The sequence below is a fragment of the Pseudophryne corroboree genome, chromosome 5, assembly GCF_028390025.1.
Source record: "Pseudophryne corroboree isolate aPseCor3 chromosome 5, aPseCor3.hap2, whole genome shotgun sequence".
NCBI classification, from domain to species: Eukaryota; Metazoa; Chordata; class Amphibia; order Anura; family Myobatrachidae; genus Pseudophryne; species Pseudophryne corroboree.
This window is the reverse complement of record NC_086448.1, coordinates 783,854,664-783,875,873: the sequence shown is the minus strand read 5'-3', so window position 1 is coordinate 783,875,873 and position 21,210 is coordinate 783,854,664. Positions and strand designations below refer to the sequence as shown.

Genomic DNA, 21,210 nt, shown 5'->3' with positions numbered 1-21,210 from the left:
TTCGCAGTGTGTGGACTGTCTAGTTGGCTGGTGGAGGAAAGCTAATGAATTTGTAATGGAACAGATTGTGACAAGTCTCTGAGGTGCTCCCATTGGATGTACAGGGGAAGCAACCATCATGTGGCCAGAACCAGTAGTCAGCCTATCAGTTCTCAAGGAATAAGTGACATCACTGAGGCATTAGGCTGTGTCACCCATATGTCCCCAGGTTGTCATCACCTAGGAGTAGAAGAACAACTTATTAACAATGAAATATCAGAATGTAGTTGAAGAAGCAGAGTCCACCAGCAGCACAGAGTATATCAGGAGATGAGTGATGTGTCAGTGAGGACAGGGCTGCATGTGACAGGGGCAGTGACATGATGTGAGGAGGGGAATGGAGGCAGCAGGAAACCATAGACTGAGAGTTATATAATGGAAGACGCAGGGTCTCCGGCAGCACAGAGTATATCAGGAGATAAGTGATGTGTCAGTGAGGGCAGGGCTGCATGTAACAGGGGCAGTGACATGATGTGAGGAGGGGAATGGAGGCAGCAGGAAATCATAGACTGAGAGTTATATAGTGGGAAGATCAGGGTCCTCCAGCAGCACAGAGTATATCAGGAGATTAGTGATTTGCCAGTGAGGACAGGGCTGCATGTGACAGGGGCAGTGACATGATGTGAGGAGGGGAATGGAGGCAGCGGGTGGCCACAGACTGAGAGTTATATAGTGGGAGGAGCAGGGTCCCAGCAGCACAGCGTATATCAGAAGGTGAGTTATGTGTCAGTGAGGACAGGGCTACATATGACAGGGGCAGTGACATGATGTGAGGAGGGGAATGGAGGCAGCAGGAGGCCACAGACTGAGAGTTATATAGTGGGAAGATCAGGGTCCTCCAGCAGCACAGAGTATATCAGGAGATTAGTGATATGTCAGTGAGGACAGGGCTGCATATGACAAGGGGCAGTGACATGATGTGAGGAGGGGAATGGAGGCAGCGGGAAACTATAGACGGAGTGTTATATAATGGAAGGAGCAGGGTCCCCAGCAGCACAGAGTATATCAGGAGATTAGTGATTTGCCAGTGAGGACAGGGCTACATATGACAGGGGCAGTGATATGATGTGAAGTGGGGAATGGAGGCAGCAGGAGGCCACAGACTGAGAGTTATATAGTGGGAAGAGCAGGGCCCTCCAGCAGCACAGAGTATATCAGGAGATTAGTGATTTGTCAGTGAGGACAGGGCTGCATGTGACGGGGCAGTCATTTGAATAAAGCAAAAGGTTTAGAAGTTGGTTTCTGGTTTGTCTTTCTGACTCTTAATTTCAACATTATTTTCTCACCTAGATTGGATATTGTAAGTCTGTCGGTAAAAGGCATCCTCTGCTGTAATCTCCCGTCCACACAATGTTACTTAATCAGTGGCGGAACTAGCGAGCAGTGGGCCCAGGTGCGACAAAATGCTTTGCCCCCCCCCCCTCCCATCCAAGTCCACCCCCTCACCCCTGGAGAGGATCTGGTGAGGGGGACCTGCTCAGGGCCAGAGAAATGGATACCTAGCAACAGTGCCGTAACTAGACATTTTAGCACTGTGTGCAAGAAACGTCATCGGAGCCCCACCCCTGCATGCAAAACAGGGGCAGTGCGCGCCGTAGGCGCGCGCAAAAATACATAGTGGCGTGGCTTCGTGGGGAAGGGGTGTGGCCACAAAATAATACCAATTCATAAAACGGTGCACATTAGTCTCCATTATTCAAATTACGCCGCACAGTAGCACCACTACACCAGGTAGAGACCCTTTTACACCTTACGGCGGACAGATTCCTCTTTTTACACATTACGGCAGACAGCGTCCCCTTTTTACACATTACGGCAGACAGCGTGCACTTTTTACACATAACGGCAGACAGCGTCCCCTTTTTACACATAACGGCAGACAGCGTGCCCTTGTTACACATAGCGGCAGACAGCGTACACTTTTTACACATAACGGCAGATAGCGTGCCCTTGTTAAACATAGCGGCAGACAGCGTACACTTTTTACACATAACGGCAGATAGCGTGCCCTTGTTAAACATAGCGGCAGACAGCGTACACTTTTTACACATAACGGCAGACAGCGTGCCCTTTTTACACATAACGGCAGACAGCGTCCCCTTTTTACACATTACGGCAGACAGCGTCCCCCTTTTTACACATTACGGCAGACAGCGTCCCCCTTTTTACACATTACGGCAGACAGCGTCCCCCTTTTTACACACTGCGGCAGGCAGATTCCCCCTTTTTACACACTGCGGCAGGCAGATTCCCCCTTTTTACACATCACATCAGGCAGATTCCCCCTTTTTGCACATTGCGGCAAGGATTCCCCCTTTTTACACATTGCGGCAGGCAGATTCCCCCTTTTTACACATCACATCAGGCAGATTCCCCCTTTTTGCACATTACGGCAAGGATTCCCCCTTTTTACACATTACGGCAGGCAGATTCCCCATTTTTGCACATTGCGGCAAGGATTCCCCCTTTTTGCACATAACGGCAGACAGCGTCCCCTTTTTACACATAACGGCAGACAGCGTGCCCTTGTTACACATAGCGGCAGACAGCGTACACTTTTTACACATAACGGCAGATAGCGTGCCCTTGTTAAACATAGCGGCAGACAGCGTACACTTTTTACACATAACGGCAGATAGCGTGCCCTTGTTAAACATAGCGGCAGACAGCGTACACTTTTTACACATAACGGCAGACAGCGTGCCCTTTTTACACATAACGGCAGACAGCGTCCCCTTTTTACACATTACGGCAGACAGCGTGCCCTTGTTACACATTACGGCAGACAGCGTCCCCCTTTTTACACATTACGGCAGACAGCGTCCCCCTTTTTACACACTGCGGCAGACAGATTCCCCCTTTTTACACACTGCGGCAGGCAGATTCCCCCTTTTTACACATCACATCAGGCAGATTCCCCCTTTTTGCACATTGCGGCAAGGATTCCCCCTTTTTACACATTACGGCAGGCAGATTCCCCCTTTTTACACATCACATCAGGCAGATTCCCCCTTTTTGCACATTGCGGCAAGGATTCCCCCTTTTTACACATTACGGCAGGCAGATTCCCCCTTTTTACACATCACATCAGGCAGATTCCCCCTTTTTGCACATTGCGGCAAGGATTCCCCCTTTTTACACATTACGGCAGGCAGATTCCCCCTTTTTACACATTGCGGCAGGCAGATTCCCCCTTTTTACACATTGCGGCAAGCAGATTCCCCATTTTTACACATTGCGGCAGACAGTCCCAAGAAAGGAAGAAAGACAGAAAGAAAGAAAGAAAGAAAGAAAGAAAGAAAGAAAGAAAGAAAGAAAGAAAGAAAGAAAGAAAGAAAGAAAGAAAATAATTATACTTACCCTCTCCGCTGGCTCAGGCTCCTCGGTGCAGCTTCTGACGATTCCCGGGCAGGAGAGAAGGAGGTGGAGGAGGGAGCCGCAGCAGCGCTGTGTCATTGGTGGAGGCGCTGCTGCTGCTGCCCCTCTGCTTCACTATAGGCTGTTCTCGGAAGACAGCCTATAGTGAAGCAGAGGGACAGCAGCAGCAGCGCCTCAACCAGTAACAAAGCGCTGCTGCGGCTCCCTCCTCCACCTCCCTCCTCCACCTTCTCCCCCGTGCCACTGCAGTGCGCTTCTCTCCTCTCTGGGCGGCTGTGTGCTGCGGGCAGTGGTTGCCCGCAGCACACAGCGGCATGTAATGACTCATTACATGCTTTGGGCCCCTGGACAGAGGCGGGCCCCAGTGCAACGCACTGTTTGCACTGGCGGTAGTTCCGCCTCTGTACTTAATCCATCATTTTTCTAAACACTAGACCTCATCATTAACATTATTGTATATTGTCAGTAAAACTTTATATATATGGTACACAGAGTCGGACTGGCCCACAGGGGTACAGGGGAAATTCCCAGTGGGCCCCATTGCCAGAGGGCCCCACCCCTTCACCTAATGTCAGATACCAGACAGTGCCCTCAAATTATATATTGCTAATCTATTAGGGTTAGACAGAAGGTCTCTAATGACTGTCCAAGCCTCTGTGTGGGCTGGTCTCACCCCTTGGTAACTGACCATACACCTTAAGCATGGGCCTGTACCAGTGCATTCCCCCAGTGGGCCCTTCGTGGCCCAGTCCAACACTGAATTACATCCATTAAAGCTACTGGAAGATGAGTGCACAAAGCCAGTGTAATCTGTTATATAGAAATGGTTGCTTCTCCATTCTACTTCCCTTTGGTTACTTTTTATAGGGGGTCATTCCGACCTGATTGCACGCTGCAGTTGTTTGCAGCGCAGCCATCGGGTCGGAACTGCGCATGTGCAAGCGCCGCAGTGCGCCGGTGCATGCCAGATGGCCGGAAGCAATAGTTACCTAGCGATCGCCTCTGCCTGATTGGCAGGCAGAGGCGTTTGCTGGGCGGGAGAGGGCGGCACGGCGGCACTCAGCCACCGTTTTCGGGGCGCAGCCTGGCCAACGCAGGCGTGGCCGGACCGTGCAGGGGGCGGGCTGCAGCAGCTGTGTGACATCACACGCAGCCGCTGCGACCCGGGGCAGCGACAAGTAACTCCCGGCCAGCCGCAGAAGCTGCGCTGGCCGGGAGTTACTCTTCAAGTACAAAAGCATCGCCGCTGTGCGATGCTTTTGGACTTGTGCGGGGGAGGGCCGGACTGACATGCGGGGCGGACTAGCCCTGTGCTGGGCGTCCCCCCGCATGTCTGGGAAGATGATCGTAGCTGTGGCAAATTTAGCACAGCTACGATCAATTTGGAATGATCCCCATAGTCTGTATATGATTTGCTAACAGAGAAATAGCTTTTATTCCACCTAGATTGTTGCAAACATGAAAACCTCTTGTATCATAAGGGAAAATGTTGCTGGTGGGTATAAATAAGACACCGTTCAACCAAATAAGTAATTACATTTTACCTCACAGTGATAAATGACTGTCTTTCTGTTTGTTCCAGATCTCTTTCTCATCCGGAGCTTTTATCCGTGCCGACGTGAGTGAGTGGGGAATGAGTTTAACCCTCCGGGCGCCCAGCTCTGACTTCAAGGACACGCTGGGACTGTGCGGAACGTTTGATGGAAACCCGAGCAACGATTTTCATGATACCAAAGGAGTCCAACTAGAAGAGACAGCCCATAGCCGTTTTTATTTCATCAATGAATGGAAGTAAGAAGTCTCACCTCTGTGCTTTCAACCCGATACTTGCTTGCACGCATTTACAGCAGGGTCACGGTGTGCGCATGCTCTTGTAAAACATTTGTTGCATATTACGTAATGTCCAACTGATGTCTGTCTGACTCAGGGGTGCAAGTTGTGCTGCTTGGGCCTCCATTGACCCTAGGGCCAGAGTGCACAGCCCACGCTGCACCCATCAGATACATCACTGTTTCTGACTACTTTTTTCTTGTTCCTATAGGATTCCTGCAGGAGAAAGTTTCTTTGATAAGGTACCTACTTCCAAGCCACCAAGCACCAGCTACACCAAGTATTGCAGCTGCGCAGCAAAGACGGACATTGCACATCCACCCCTAAATACGCATGTCAGCAATTCTCCGCAGGATGATCCCACCTGCACAGGCAAAGACAACGTGAGGTTCCCTATGTTTGTACCAGTTCTGGATGTCACCGATGAGTACACATTTTCTGCAGACACAAGTCACGATGTAAGAAAGCGCTCATTAGACAACGTACCGCTTGCGCACCACTCATCGCCTGCTGAGGGCGGCCACCATGGTGGTCCCATTTACTGTTTAACCTGTAAGAACGAATCGTGGAGAAACGTCATCTCCAGGAGACAAACACAACACCTGGCAAGCAACAGAAACCAAGGCAACCGGCAGCATCGTCAAGAACCCGCCGGCAGGAAACGCACTAAACGTCAGAATTATTATGAGTACATTTCATCGTTTCCATATCAAAGTCTTAGCCAAACGGACTTGGAAGGATTCAGTTACTTTTTCCCAGAAGACCACTCCACGGACCCACAGCAGGAGTTTCTCCCTTCTTGGCCAACTCCGTCAGGACTGACTCATTCCCATGCTTCAGCGGTTTGCCAGCAGGCTGTGTTTAACTCTAGTATTGGGAAACTGTGCGTTGGATTTCTGGAGAAACGGCTCATGGATGTGAAGGATATGTGCGTTACAGATGTGTTGTTAAAGGACGACCTTGGCTGGGCAGAAGCGGGCCTGGCCCTCCTGGAGAATGAATGTGAAAGAAAACTTGTGGAATTAGGATATGACAGAAAAAAACACTTGCAAACGCCTATAGATCACATTGTCCTTGCCCTGAGATGCCCCAGCCTCTGCAGTAGCAACGGGCAGTGTATGGATTGGGGCTGTGAGTGCTTTGACGGTTATGGCTCATATGACTGCAGCGTTTTGTCTGGTAAGTGTGGACTCCGCCTGATCAATACTGTATTTACTGAAGTGTGCGTTTGCTCTTATTTATAATGCACTGGTTTTACTGTTGTCCATGTAAAGACCAGGTGCCTGAGATCTCTGAGCTTGAAAATTCTGGGCTCTGTGATGTCCGGAAGTATGACTGTACGTCTGTTAGAGTATTCGGACTGGGCTTCAGAGAGACAGCCGGCCTAAAGTGTGAATTTACAAAGCAACAGGTATGTAGTGTCTGCATTTAGTTCTGAGTTCATCCATCAGTACTGTTGTTCTTTTAAGACAGGACTGTCCTACTGGTTTGCCACAGGCCATATCCGTCCCTCTAATGGTTTTTGCTGTGGCCCTCAACATCCACTGGAAGCTCCATAGACTCTGATAAATGGCAACATCCTTTTTGCACATTGGGCCTAATTCAGACCTGAGCGCTAGGCTGCGTTTTCATACAGCATGCGATCAGGTCTAAACTGCGCTTGCGTATGCAATGCAGTGCGCAGGCGCGTTTCACGAGTACAAAGCGGATCGCTGCTCAGTGATGGGCTTGTGCGAAGGATCCGTTCGCACGGGCGTTCGCAAGGATATTGACAGGGAGTGGGCGTTTGTGGGTGGCAACTGACCGTTTTCTGGGAGTGGTTGGAAAAACGCAGGCGTGTCCATACGTTTGCAGTGAGGGTTCCTGACATCAATTCCAGTGCCGGACAGGCTGATGTGATCGCAGCGGCTGAGTAAGTCCTGGGCTGCACAGAGACTGCACAAAATCTGTTTGTACAGCTCTGCTACACATGCGTTCACACACTTGCACAGCTAAAATACACTTCCTTATGGGCGGCGACCATGCAAACGCAGGACTGCAAAAAAACCCTAGCGGGCGAACAGGTCTGAACTAGGCCCCTTTTTTGGGATGCAGACACACTTTTATACCAGTAACTAAGGGGTCTATTTACTATGCCTCAGATGGAGATAGTTGGCCGGAGATAAAGTACAAGCCAATCAGCTCCCAACTGTCATTTTTCAAACCCAGCCTGTGACATGGCAGTTAGGAGCTGATTGGCTGGTACTTTATCTCCATTCAAGGCTTAGTAAATAAACCCCTTGGTTCTGAGATATACAATGGTCTATGTACTAAGCGTTAGAGAGAGATAAAGTGGACAGAGATAAAGTAGCAGCTAATCAGCTCCTAACTGCCATGTCACAGGCTGCGTTTGAAAAATGACAGGAGCTGGTTGGCTGGTGCTTTATCTCTCTCTACTTTATCTCTCTCCAATGCTTAGTACATAGGGCTCTAAGAGGCCTACTGTATCTATGAAACTGCAATTTACTCCATGATATTTTTAATGCTGGAGAACCTCAGCACAGTAACAGACTTCAAGTGACGAAAATCTTCTTTTTTTGGCTTTAAACTAATGCAGAAATTTTCAACCTTTTACAACTCGCGGCACACTGAACAAGATTTAAATATTGCCAAGGCACACTCAGATATAATAGTGATGCATGGTGCAGTTGCGTGTCTTAGGATGTCATGCCGCAGCTTCTCCATAGGTAACGCCTGAGCCACATCTGAGAAAGCCAGAAGAGCCCAACACTGCCCGGGCCCATAAATAGAACTGGCTCTGCAACCACTAAACCCACCAGTATTGATTGTTCCAGGACCTCAATAGCGGCAAAACACTGACGGGCCTGGCTGTGCTTCTATGGCGGCACACCTGGAGACTGCTCAGGGCACACTAGTGTGTCACGGCACAGTGGTTGAAAAACACTGAACTAATGGGATGATGTCACTTTCCGTTTTACATGGAGACCCGGATGCTGGAGAGGATTCACTGGATCTCTCACTTGAGGGGAGATGTATCAAGTCTTGGAGAGATATAAAGTGGGGAAGTTGCCCAAAGTGCTATACAAATGCCAGTTAGGAGCTGACTAGTTTATAGCAGCAACAGCAATTTTCCGAGATTATTACTACATATTGGCCCTCATTCCGAGTTGTTCGCTCGCTAGCTGCTTTTAGCAGCATTGCATACGCTAAGCCGCCGCCTACTGGGAGTGTATCTTAGCTTAGCAGAATTGCAAACGAAAGATTCGCAAAATTGCGAATAGAAATGTCTTAGCAGTTTCTGAGTAGCTCGACACTTACTCTGCCACTGCGATCAGTTCAGTCAGTTTCGTTCCTGGTTTGACGTCACAAACACACCCAGCGTTCGCCCAGGCACTCCCCCGTTTCTCCAGCCACTCCCGCGTTTTTCCCATAAACGGCAGCGTTTTTTCACACACACCCATAAAACGGCCAGTTTCCGCCCATAAACACCCACTTCCTGTCAATCACACTCCGATCACCAGAACGAAGAAAAATCCTCGTAATGCCGTGAGTAAAATACCTAACTTTTGAGTAAAATAACTAAGCGCATGCGCTCTGCGAACCATGCGCATGCGCAGTAAGCGACTAATCGCAATATAGAGAAAATCGGCAACGAGCGAACAACTCGGAATGAGGGCCATTGTACAGAAAATACTTTATTGTGTCAGCTATAAGGAACCTGTGTGGCCTAGGTCGTATACTGCCCAGACCCAGATAATCCATGGGCAACCTCGATATGTTTGCGGCCATGGAACAATAAATGACAAACAGAAAATCCGAGAAGTAGGGCAATGTATATAGTAAAAGTTGCACGAGGGCACATGCAAGCCAATAAATGATAACAAATCCCAGTATATGAATGAAAGAGGTTTATCCATTCTCGCCTGTTCTTCTGAAATCCTGCAGTGAACCATTGTCTGGTTTCCTGCAAATCACGTCGACACACTTACTTTCACTTACTTTCCCCTTGGACCTCACCTCCATGATCTCCCCCAGCAGAGAACTAAAAAGTAGGCAAGTATTGACAGTGCCTAAAGTGGTCCTAGAGAAGTGTTGGAACTCCTCTCCCCCCCACCCGTTGCTTATTTAATAAAGGAACCATGGCCTCAAAAATAAAGGTGCGGCATCACGCAATACAATCCCCAATTCAAATTACGCCGCACATTAGCACAATCTTATTCACATTACACCACATAGTAGTATCCCTTATTCATGTTATGACACACATGAGTGCCCCTTATACAGTGCTCACATTAGTGCCCTTTATACACAATGCCCACAGTAGTAGTGCCCCTACTACACATAATGCCCACAGCAGTAGTGCCCCTTATACAATTCCCACAGCAGTAGTGCTCCTTATGCAATGCCCACTGTAGTGGTAGTGACCCTTATGCAATGCCCATTGTCATGGTAGTGCTCCTTATGCAGTGCCCACAGTGGTAGTGCCCCTTGTGCAGAGCCCATTATACAGAGCCCATTGTAGTGGTGCCGCTTATGCAGTGCCCCCAGTAGTGCCCCTTATGCCCTTATGAAATGCCCTCAGTAGTAGTGCCCCCAGTAGTAATACCCCCTGTAGTGGTAGTGCCCCAGGTGGTAATGCCCGCTGTAGTATTGCCCCCAGTAGTACTGCCCCTTGTAGTAGTGCCCCAAGTGGTAATGCCCCCTGTAGTAGTGCCCCTAGTAGTAGAGCTCCCAGTAGTAATGCCCCCTGTAGTAGTACCCTCTAGTGGTAATGCCACCTGTAGTAGTGCCCCTAGTAGTAGCGCTCCCAGTAGTAATGCCCCCTGTAGTAGTACCCTCTAGTGGTAATGCCACCTGTAGTAGTACCCCTTACATACATAAAACCACAATACTTAACTTAAGCCCCACTCTTGCGTCCGACTGCTGCCGTCCATCTGGTCGCCAGTTCCTCCGAATTATGGGAGCACTATGAGAGACGTAAGCTGGGGCTCAGGAGTAAACTCCTGCATCTGGCTGCCGCTGTGGGGAAGGAGCCGGCGCCTGCTGGTAACAAAATCTCGTTGGGCGCCCAGCATCTCCCTGCGGTGCCTGGGCTGACATCCTGGGTTAGGTTGGTCGGAGGAGGCCGAACTGGTTTAGTCTCCAAATGGAACTGACGGAATGCAGTTCCACCCTATTCCGAACCACTTTAACCCCTGAGTATGGGTTTATCACACATTCTGATAACATATTTGTGTAGTTTACAACTAAACAGTTTCATGCCGTTCCCTTTTCTCTCAGTACAGCGGAAGCAGATGGACTCTTCTGGAGCCAACACTAATGGATGCCACCTTCAGGAACTCCAAAGCTGTTGACTGCCAGATTCCTGTAGATGCTACCCAGACTGACGGAATGGACCCAGTAGATGACAAGCCCATTGCAAGGTGGCAAATTAAGGTATTTTGTTTTCACTTTGTAATCTTGGGATATAGCATATTGGTATAATGGTCCCCCAAGCAGCCAGCTTTCAGTACTGTACAATTCAGTTTGCTAAAACAAGTCACATGGCATGACCCAAGATTCACGAGAAGGAACCCTATTGGCTCCCTAGGAACAAATGACATCCCTTTATGCTTCATTAAAGTCACAGGTGTTAAGTTCATAGGCAACATGTTCATAAATATTTGTCGTACCTACAAAATGGTCGTAGGCGCGCTGAGGTACTGCTGACTTCCCACGATGCCTAACTACAAAATGGCTGCCTCCTTTGTGCATTGTTGATGGGTACACACTAAAACATAGCTTAAAAAAAACACTTGTTGGCTAACTACAGTGACTGGGGAGGAGTTACATAGCCTATTTACTAAATTAATTAAATTAACCAAGTTCATTAGCAAGTATCATTGCCCAGCTGACTTGTCTACTAGGTATGCATTCAGCATACCACTCGTCGGGATCCTGGCTGTCACAATACCGACGCCAGGATCCCTACTGGGTCACCATACCGCTGCTGGTATACCAGTGAGGTAGGTGATTCACCCTCTCTGGGTGTCCACGACACCCACAGAGGGAGAATAGAACCTGTGGCAAGCATAGCTCGCCATCAAGACCGCAGCGTGGTGAACGCAGCGAGGCCTCAAGGGGCTTTGTTATGCTCACCCCCCTGCCTGCATTCCACCACACGGGATGCCAAAGTCGGTATACTGACCTTTGGCATTCCGTGCGGTGTGATCACATACCGATCCCTACTAGGTACATCACTGGCCATCTTCAATATAGTAAATAAATGTATTATCTTGAAAAATTGTAAAATATTTGTATTTACCAGGCGATATCTTGGAATAAAATGTATAAAAGATCCACTGTTTCAGTATTTACAATTTAGCAAAATTTCCCTATGTTTTTGTAATATGTGATTTCCCAGCTTAGGGACTTATAGAATCAGACATAAATGTGATATGCGTCTTTATATTTTAGGCACAAGTTGCATTTTGTTATTGCGCATATGCACATTTTCGCAGTACGGTGCACGACTCGGAGGTCAGGGCTGCAATCAGCGTATGGATGTGAGCAGTTGGCATGCAGATGTAGCCAAAGTACAGCTAGGGTGGTCGCATAGTCGCAAATTGGGACTAAAATGGGCAGCGAAAACCTGCAAACGTAGCCATGTGAAGGGGTCTGATGTGCTGGCGCTATAACCCTGGCGCAAGTTGTAGAATCATGATGGGGAGTGCGCCTGATTGGTCGCATGTTAAAAACACACCCATTTATGCAAAATTACTAAAACAGTGTTTTAAATATCCCTTTAGCCTGCAGTTGGCACTCATTAGATACAAATAACGGATGCTTAATACTCGAGCATGGAAACAACAGAAATAAATTCCTATTTTCATTTGACTCGCATGGCATTTCAAATTATCCACTTGGGTACTTATCTGCACAATCCAGCCTTTAACTGTATTGTGTTTCCATCGTTTGCTGCAATGTTTCGCATTTTTCACAGCGACACCACTCACCGTCCCCCTGTCGTATTCCAGCCGTACCTGACTTTAGACTTGCAAATGCAACTGACTCTGAAAAAGTCACAAAAAATATTTGTAAACAGAGTCTCTGGGGGTAATTTAGAGTTGATTGTAGATGTGCCAAATTAGCACATCTACGATCATTTACTCTGACATGCGGGGGGGACATCCAGCACAGGGCTAGTCCGCCCCGCATGTCAGGCCCTACTCCCCCACTGCAGTAGTGCAAAGGCATCGCACATCGGTGATGCTTTTGTACTTGACAAGTAGCTCTCTACCTGCGCAGCTTGCACGTTTGAGCACGCCTGCGTTGCCCGGACTGCGCCTCCCAAAACGGCAGTCAAACGGCGCCGGCCCGCCCCCTCCCGCCCAGCAAATGCCTCTGCCTGTCAATCAGGCAGAGGTGATCGCTGGGATGCCGATAACATCTCTGGCATGCACATGAGCACTGCGGCGCAGTTCAGACCTGATCGCCCGCTGTGAAACGCCCAGCAGCGATTGGGTCTAAATTAGCCCCTCTGCCCGCAGAGTGCTGTGATCCATAACTTATCGCCAGAGCTAAGTTACTGCGCAGCGCACACATTTCTCATATAGCTTCTAGAATAGTTATAAACAAACTAGATGTTTTAGTAAATTCCGCCCTCAGTGTCACTGCATACAGGCCTCATTCAGCTGCCCAGCACAGGGCGAGGCCGCCCAACATGCAAATACCCGGCAGTGATGCGATCGCAATACAATTGCGACCACATCGCTGATTTGTGGATGCCCCCTCGCCTCCACAGCCAGGCTGCAAAGGCATGTGACATCACGCGGCCGCCCCCCGAACCCACCTCCATTTCCCACGCCAAACCCGTCCCCGCAACGCCGCATCGCGAACGCCTTTGCCTGTCACTCATAACTGAGATGCGATCCCATCTTCCTGCCCGTGCGCACACAGTACTGGTCCTGCGCATGCATCCCCTGCGGCAAATGGGGAGATGCGATGGCTTCTCAATACCATTTGATGCCGCAGGCTACAAGGACGATCAGTTCCCGGTTATTACGTGAATGCCTTTTACAGGAAATAATAACAACCCAAAACTCTACTGAACAGTAAAATACCTAAAGAAGTAAAATAACAATATAAATACAGCTTGCAGCTATTATTGTGTTACAAATTGCAGCAGTTGTTTGAAGTATAAGTAATGTGTCAGTACTTATGTGTTGTTCAGTTCTCTGCAGCAATTTACATTCCTCACATTTGTCCTCAGGTATCAAATGATGGGGATGTGTTCAGTAACTTTAAATCAATGATGTTGTATGATGGAGCCTGCCAGGTCTGTGACCCCTTTTCCGACGGGCTGTGTATACTGAAGGTACGTTGTGTACAGCTTGTCGCTGTCGCTGCCTGGCTCAGGGCTCTGATGAGCAGCTATGAAAATAATGGTTCGTACTTTGCTTTTTGCCATTTTGTTTCATGTTTATTTATACCAAACTGTTAAAAGCTAAATCAGACCCAATACTGGAAAATGCAGTTTTCAGTTAAATGAAATAAGTTAAACTTTATTGATAAATATTATTTAATGGTGTACCTGGGTTCTCCTTTACCTGGTAGACTACCCGGTGTCTGCTGTGACCAGGGGATGCAGCCTCTGCCATCATCTGCCTGTATGATAAGGGCTTTCCTTGGCAAGAGGTAGAAGACCAGTCTCAATATCCTTATGGGAGTGGTGGATCCAGGGTCGGACTGGCACACAGGGGAACAGGGGAAACCCCCAATGGGCCCCACTGCCTGCGGGCCCACCTCCTCCTCTAGGGATCAGGGTCCAGACTGTGCATTTGTACTATACATTACACATGTGTTACCTTATACTGCACAGGACTATAGTGTATTCTCTGCAGTGCATTGCTGTTATTAAGCTGCAGTATCATGCATGGTCTAGCAGTATTTACAACATATGTTGAGGGGCCCAGACTATGCATTCTCTAATGGTTCTCCAAACCTCTGTGGCAGTTGGCCACACCCTCTCTGAAGAATAGCCACACCCCTAAACATGGGCCCCTACCGCTATATTCCCGCAGCGGGCCCTTCATGCCCCAGTCCGACACTGGGTGGATCTACAGTCTTTGCAGGGCCTGGTGGTGAGGGCGAAACATTAAGAGGGCATAATGTGGGGTATTGTGATATTAGGATTCTGTGCGTCTATTCATGGGTCACAACATATTAGTTAAACCTTCCTTGGCAAACCTTGGCGTCTATGCACTACGCCATGGAGAGAGATAAAGTGGACGGAGATAAAGTACCAGCCAATGAGCTCCAGTCATTTTTCAAACCCATCCTGTAACATGGCAGTTAGGAGCTGATTGGCTGGTACTGATTGGTCTACCACTGTCCACTTTAGCTGTCTCCAAGGTTTAGTATATAGACCCCTGTTCCTCAGAAAGGCCTTGACCTTGGTCCTTGTGGCTGATTCCTCACTCTCGGCTCCCCAGGTGACGGTAGATCTATAGTCACCTGGCATCCTGCAGCGTGGTGGTTCCATCGTTGCCTGCACTCTGTGTGAGTAAAGCTGAAATTGTCTGGAGCAATTTCTCAGAGAAGCAGAGTGAGGGCCAAAGGGGGACAAAATGCATCTACTGGTCCCCCCACATATGTTGCTGTGAGGCCCTGCAGTGTATCGTCCTGCCCTGCCTGGTTTCATACAGACACACTGCTTATAGCAGACACCTGAAATGTAATTTTTAGTTAGTAATTTAATGCTAATTTCAGACACATTTTACTGTCTTGGAAGATGCTACTCTCCGCAGTGCTGACGGTCCCCAGGTGGTGCGATTCCATAATATTTGGCCTAAGTGGTAAATGAAGTCACCGATCCCTAACTAATAACCTCACGGTCTCTGTCCAGCTGTGATAACGTCACAGGGAGGGACCCTCTGACTGAATGATGTAATTCTGCTTTCAGCACGGTCATCTTTTGTGATTGTCTTCCAGGAGAAAACATGTAACATCGATGGGCTCTGCTATGCTCAAGGCGACACAAACCCGACCAGCCCATGTTTGCTCTGCAAACCGGATGTCTCCAAGCTGACGTGGTCCGTCACTGAAAGTAAGCTCTTCTATTATAGGTTTGGGGATCATTTCTGCCTCTGTAGAAATAATGAGTTACTCAGAATGCCCCTTCTATTACTTATCCCCACATAAGATACATTGCATATGTGAGACTCCTATGTACCCATTTTCACTCTTACACCATTAAGTATTATTATTATTATTATTATTATTATTAATAAGATTAATGTTGTTGTTATTATTATTATTATTATTATTATTATTATTATCCTTTATACGTTTTATATTTGAGGGGTTTCTGCAGTTTTTGGTGCAATGCCTTAACACCATAATGGTCACAGATCGGACCAATAGAGAGCTGGGAGTGGGGAGTAACGTCATAGGGAAAGGTGTCACATGACCAGACAAAATCTACATCCAATCAAAACTCTAATGTTATTGATAATGTCGATATTATCTTAAACCACAAAGCTATACCTCTAAACACACTCTTACCATTTAGCCGCTACGGCCGCTAGACTTAATACACACACTACGCACTTCGTACGCTATTTGCGTACAAAGTCCCGTACGTCGTACGTACTTAGCGTACACACGCCGCGCTGGGCGTACGCACACTCTTGATAAACTTTAAACCTTATTCGTGATGCAATGCAATGTTATTCTTACACTCTAAACCTTGTGCCGAAAAGCACTGTAATGATGATACACCTTAAACCTTTACGCAGCGCTGAAAGTATAAAGTACCCGCTATGCGCACACACCTTATCAATACACTTTAAACCTTATACAGTTAAATACGCTTTAAACCCTAGCAGGGAAATGAGGACACAACACCGATATGTAGTCAACCACAGGGTTCTAAGGCCACAGTGGATTATTTGAAAGGGGGTAACAGTACAAGTTATACACTACAGAGCTAACAAGATAAATCTAAACAGAATAATGACTACAGTCAATGTACATACGTGAGAATGTTCGCTTGCGCAACCCGGCCGGTCCTCCGCTTGTCAGGTAGAAAGCGTTCAGAGTCTTCTGACCGGCCAGGTAACAACAGGCTTTTTATACACAACTTCCATATACAATACAATGGTCACTGTAATCCCTTTGTCTATTGGACACTGAGATCCATCTTTACATTACAGGAGAGGTCATAGATTGATTTGAAAAGGTGGCCGATGTCTTTCTCAACTGCTCTTGTGGGTGGTATCCTCTGGATTCCCGCCGCATACATAATATACAGTAAATACAGTTTATAACTATATTCTACTTTTTTGCACATAACTATATGCAGGAACATGCGATCTTTCTCTAACCAATACCGGAATGTTACCCTTAAAATACCCTACAGCTGGATACTAGACATCACCTTATAACCTTTGTCTGTCCCTTCCTATCATGCAAAGGCGAATCCCTTAGTCCTGGAATCATTTAAACTGTTGATACTTGCTGATGTGGTGTAGGGGAACTATGTGTACAAAGTGCACTATTTGGGTTAAATATGTAATGTTCTGATAACCCTCTATGCGCTCACAAACTCCGCCGTAAATACCCATACCACGCGCATGATCGCAGGAGCGATCCTACGCAAATTGCGGATATGTGCACGCACGGCGGAATAAGTGCACGCGCAGCGGGCATGTGTATGGCGTTAGTACATGGTGTATGCATTTACAATATTTTTCGACTTTGACAGTCCACCCTTTGGCAGTCAACAATAACTGCCACTATCTAAACATTAAACAGAAAAATATACAATACAATATCTACAAATGATTGGATGGTATGAGGAGAGGTGTAGGTGAGAAATGTATGACCTAGTGAGATAGTAAAAGCATGTATGTATGAATCCATGTCTGAGGGGCATGTATCATCGTGCCGTATATGTTCTAGATAAGCTTCGAGGTATTGCGAAGTATACATTAAATCCTTCTCATCCCGTATTAACGGTCTGTAAGTGGGCCAACAAACACTACCGAGCTCTTTTCGGCTTCTTGTTCCAACAAATGGGGTGCACATTTAGATGATGATAAATGGAGGGGGAACATATGTGAGTGCTAATATATGTGGATATCACCTGTCGACTATGTGTGTTACTACCTGAAGGTCGTAGAGATGAAGATAAGACACATATGTACAATACATTCACATAACATTTGCGTAATCATTCTTGGGTGTTGATCGAAGTCTCTTCCGGATGGGTGTATTTTTGCTGAAACACAGGAAAAACGGGTGAAAGAAACGGGCTGTGGAATTCATTTGCAATCCTTATCACAACATCGTTTCTATAGATGGATCATAAATTAAATCTGCTGCTGTACCAATGCCCCCGCTCCTTAAACTCATCACTTTTGTACTGCGCTTGCGCCGCGTTAAAATTCGAACACACCTAAATATCAAGCCAATAATTATGACGACTCCCAGGATACAAAGGAGAAACTTTCCTACACTCATAATGACATTTTGAGCCTGTGACAGGACGGTCCCGTACGAAAGCACTCGCCGCTTTCGCGTCCCGTTTCCTGCGCACAGAATGGAGGGTCAGGTCACACGAGGCCTGACCACATAGGGGATTCCCGCTTACCGTCAGTAACCGCCTGTTACTGACTCCACCCACTGCGTTGCGGGCGGGTTTATGCTGCCACCACCAAACTCCTAACCTGCCGTGGCGTTTGGAACCACGGTTCTGCTCTGTATGTGCCGACGCACTGCCTTACCACACCTGTGTGGTGTTGAATCCCCACTAGCCACTTACTAGGCCTCTACCGGTAGCTGGCAGAAGGCGGAACTTGGAGACGTTAGGTGCTTCCCTGGACAGCCAGAGGACGGGGCTATTTTTGGCATAACCCTGTAGGTCACAAGATGAAGCAATCTTCTTGAGGCAGATGTTTATTTGCTCAATAATAGCCTTAAAAAAGACTCATCCCTATTGCTAGGGGCAACAGCATACAGCAAGATGTTCCAGCAGAATGAAGATGGTACAATACAATACTTGGAGGCTCACAAGCATCCTCTTTTTATCTCAGTTCTACACACAGTACCACAGGGGGGTAAGGCCTCCCTGTCTTCTCCAACCAATCAGGTTATCGCAGAAAATATAAATAAATACAAGTTACATTTCAAAAGTTAAGAATTAGATAAAGCACATTTCTGCTCCTTTTCATATATAACCAAACCAGTGGCTTTCCCAAACACAATTTGATTATCATGTTCCTGTCTCTTTCACAAATGTAAATAAAACTTGCATTCACCCTCTCACACATAGACAACGTTCTTATACTGTAAATTAAACATAATCTGCATCACACATAATGCAGCCTAAGAAATGTTACATCAAACTGTTGTTGAATGAAACCCACTAGTTTGCATTTGTAAAACACAATCTGATTAACATGTTCCTGTCTTCTCTAACATCTCCATGCAAACCCAGTTCACACAATATTCAGAGAAGACAGCAAACAAATCCTTTCACCTGCATGTGTCTATAAAGTTACACAGAGACACATCTCAATCTCAAAGAATGGCTTGTCCACAGACCCCTTTCCAGGTGCCAGGGTCATCAGCATCTCAATTCCTAGGTGAGAAGCTTCCAAGGCCATTTGTCTTCAAACATAAATGCATTTTAAAACCAACACAGCTTACACATTCCTTCTAAGTGCTGGCATTGACATGCATTGTAAATGTGCAATCCTACAACTGTGCCTATTGCATTAAATATAACATTGGTGAATTTATCATCATCTAAATGTGCACCCCATTTGTTGGAACAAGAAGCCGAAAAGAGCTCGGTAGTGTTTGTTGGCCCACTTACAGACCGTTAATACGGGATGAGAAGGATTTAATGTATACTTCGCAATACCTCGAAGCTTATCTAGAACATATACGGCACGATGATACATGCCCCTCAGACATGGATTCATACATACATGCTTTTACTATCTCACTAGGTCATACATTTCTCACCTACACCTCTCCTCATACCATCCAATCATTTGTAGATATTGTATTGTATATTTTTCTGTTTAATGTTTAGATAGTGGCAGTTATTGTTGACTGCCAAAGGGTGGACTGTCAAACACAGTATTAAATATATTTTAAATACCCAGTGCCTAGCACCCACACTACATTTAAAGATGGCGCTTAGCACCAGTGCACAGTTTAAAAGTGGCGCCAAGCACCCATTGTCCTTGAATATGGCGCCGGTCACTAAGGGTTAACCCCTTCAGTGCTGCGCCGCCATTGTCCACGTGGGCTGGGGGTCTCTCCGGCCACACTCCCCCCCCCCCCCCATTCAAGCGGGTCAACCAGGGACCCATGTCCCAACTATTTGGTCCCTGGTCCCGCAGTCCTTAATGGGGTTACCGGGAGTTCTTTGGAGGTTCAGGCTCCTCCTGACGTGACAGTCCATCCGCATTGCTATGAGCCTTGCCTTGCTTGTGGATAATATGAAAGTCATAAACCTGAAGAGCAAGGCTCCACCGCAACAGTCTGCCGTTTTCCCCCGTGGTGTGCTGGAGCCACCGTAATGGATTGTGGTCCGTTACCACCGTAAAATGGCGGCCATACAAATAGGGCTGAAGCTTCTTCACAGCCCAAACAATAGCCAAACACTCCTTTTCAATTGTGGCATATTCCACCTCCCGCGGTAGCAGCTTTCTGCTCAAATAGGCCACAGGGTGCTCCTGCCCATATGGCTCCTCCTGGCTCAGTACTACTCCCAGTCCGTGCAGTGGCGCAGTAGTTCGTAAACACAGTCCTGGTCAAGAATGTGCGCCGTCAGCTCTGGAGCGGGTACCAGAGCCTCCTCCAATGACTGGAATGTCAACTCGCAAGCGGGTGCAAAGTTCACTGACTTGGGAATGCCCTTCCTAGCCATCTCTGTACAGGGGTTCACTACAGGACTAAAGTCAATGACAACGTGTCCGTAGGGCCTTACAGGTCCTAAGGTCAGTACCTGTCTGGGTGATGTGGGTCGGGGACAGCCTCTGGTGGCCTCTACCCCCTCTGGTTTGGACCTACCCCTGTCTCCTCCCACATGGTGTCCCAGGCACTGCACCTCCGTCATACCTATCTGGCAACTGTCTGCCCGAACTGTCAGACCTGCCCTCCCATCCTCCTCTGTCGACCTATGACTCGGGAAACCTACCGTGTCACCTAGGCCTACTCTTTCCTCCTCGCCGCTACCTGTGCCACAGTGATGGCAGGCAGACCACCAGCCTCTGGATCCTGTGTGGCATCCACTACAGGGAGGCTGCGTGTCTTCCCCGATCTACTGAGCACAGGCAGGGGACCTGCTATGTACACAGCAACTTGCTGTAAAGGTTCTCCTATGGGCAGAGGCCCAGAGACAACACAACCGCTGGAGTGCCCCAGCTGCCAACGCATGGCACCAGCCTTACAGTTGGTCTGGGCGTCATCCGACATTCCAGACCAGGGTAAGCACTGTATCAGGCACTTCAGGGTACGGTCTATCTCTGAGTGTCTGTCCAAAGGGGTTTCGCTGGCAACCGACACCGGTTGCGCAGGAAGGTTCCCTGGGGGGACCATTTGGACACGTTCCCTATCTGGTCTATCCCCTCTCACTTTCCTGTCTAGCGTGTACCTTAACCCTTCCCGCCAGGTCAAACTTCCTGCCCGAACCCTGTCAAGGCCGCTGCCAGAGTGGCGCCTCATGCCTTTCGGGGATGGGTCAGAGAGTTGAGCCTCCCTAAACTCCCGCCTGCGGCACTCAATCTCTCCTAAATTGGGACACTCTACAGGGGGATCTAGGTTGGGACGGCTAGGGTCAGTCTGGTAGGGGTCAGTCATGGAAAAGTCAGTGTGGTTTCTCATACTCACCGCCGGAGTTGGCAAACCACTTGGGTCAGGAGCATCATTGGGCACCCCCACAGGATCAAACGAGCTGGAACCAAC

General features: G+C 47.9%; 1 protein-coding gene across 1 annotated transcript in view; it reads left to right on the top strand.

Moving 5' to 3' along the window:
- Nucleotides 1-21,210, top strand: part of VWDE (von Willebrand factor D and EGF domains) — a 198,573-nt gene that overhangs the window by 49,970 nt on the left and 127,393 nt on the right. Inside the window, exons 11-16 of the mRNA XM_063925264.1 lie at nucleotides 5,000-5,208; nucleotides 5,459-6,426; nucleotides 6,522-6,658; nucleotides 10,528-10,683; nucleotides 13,499-13,603; nucleotides 15,220-15,334. Coding sequence (XP_063781334.1) covers nucleotides 5,000-5,208; nucleotides 5,459-6,426; nucleotides 6,522-6,658; nucleotides 10,528-10,683; nucleotides 13,499-13,603; nucleotides 15,220-15,334 — 1,690 coding nt within the window. The remainder of the gene's footprint in view (nucleotides 1-4,999; nucleotides 5,209-5,458; nucleotides 6,427-6,521; nucleotides 6,659-10,527; nucleotides 10,684-13,498; nucleotides 13,604-15,219; nucleotides 15,335-21,210) is intronic.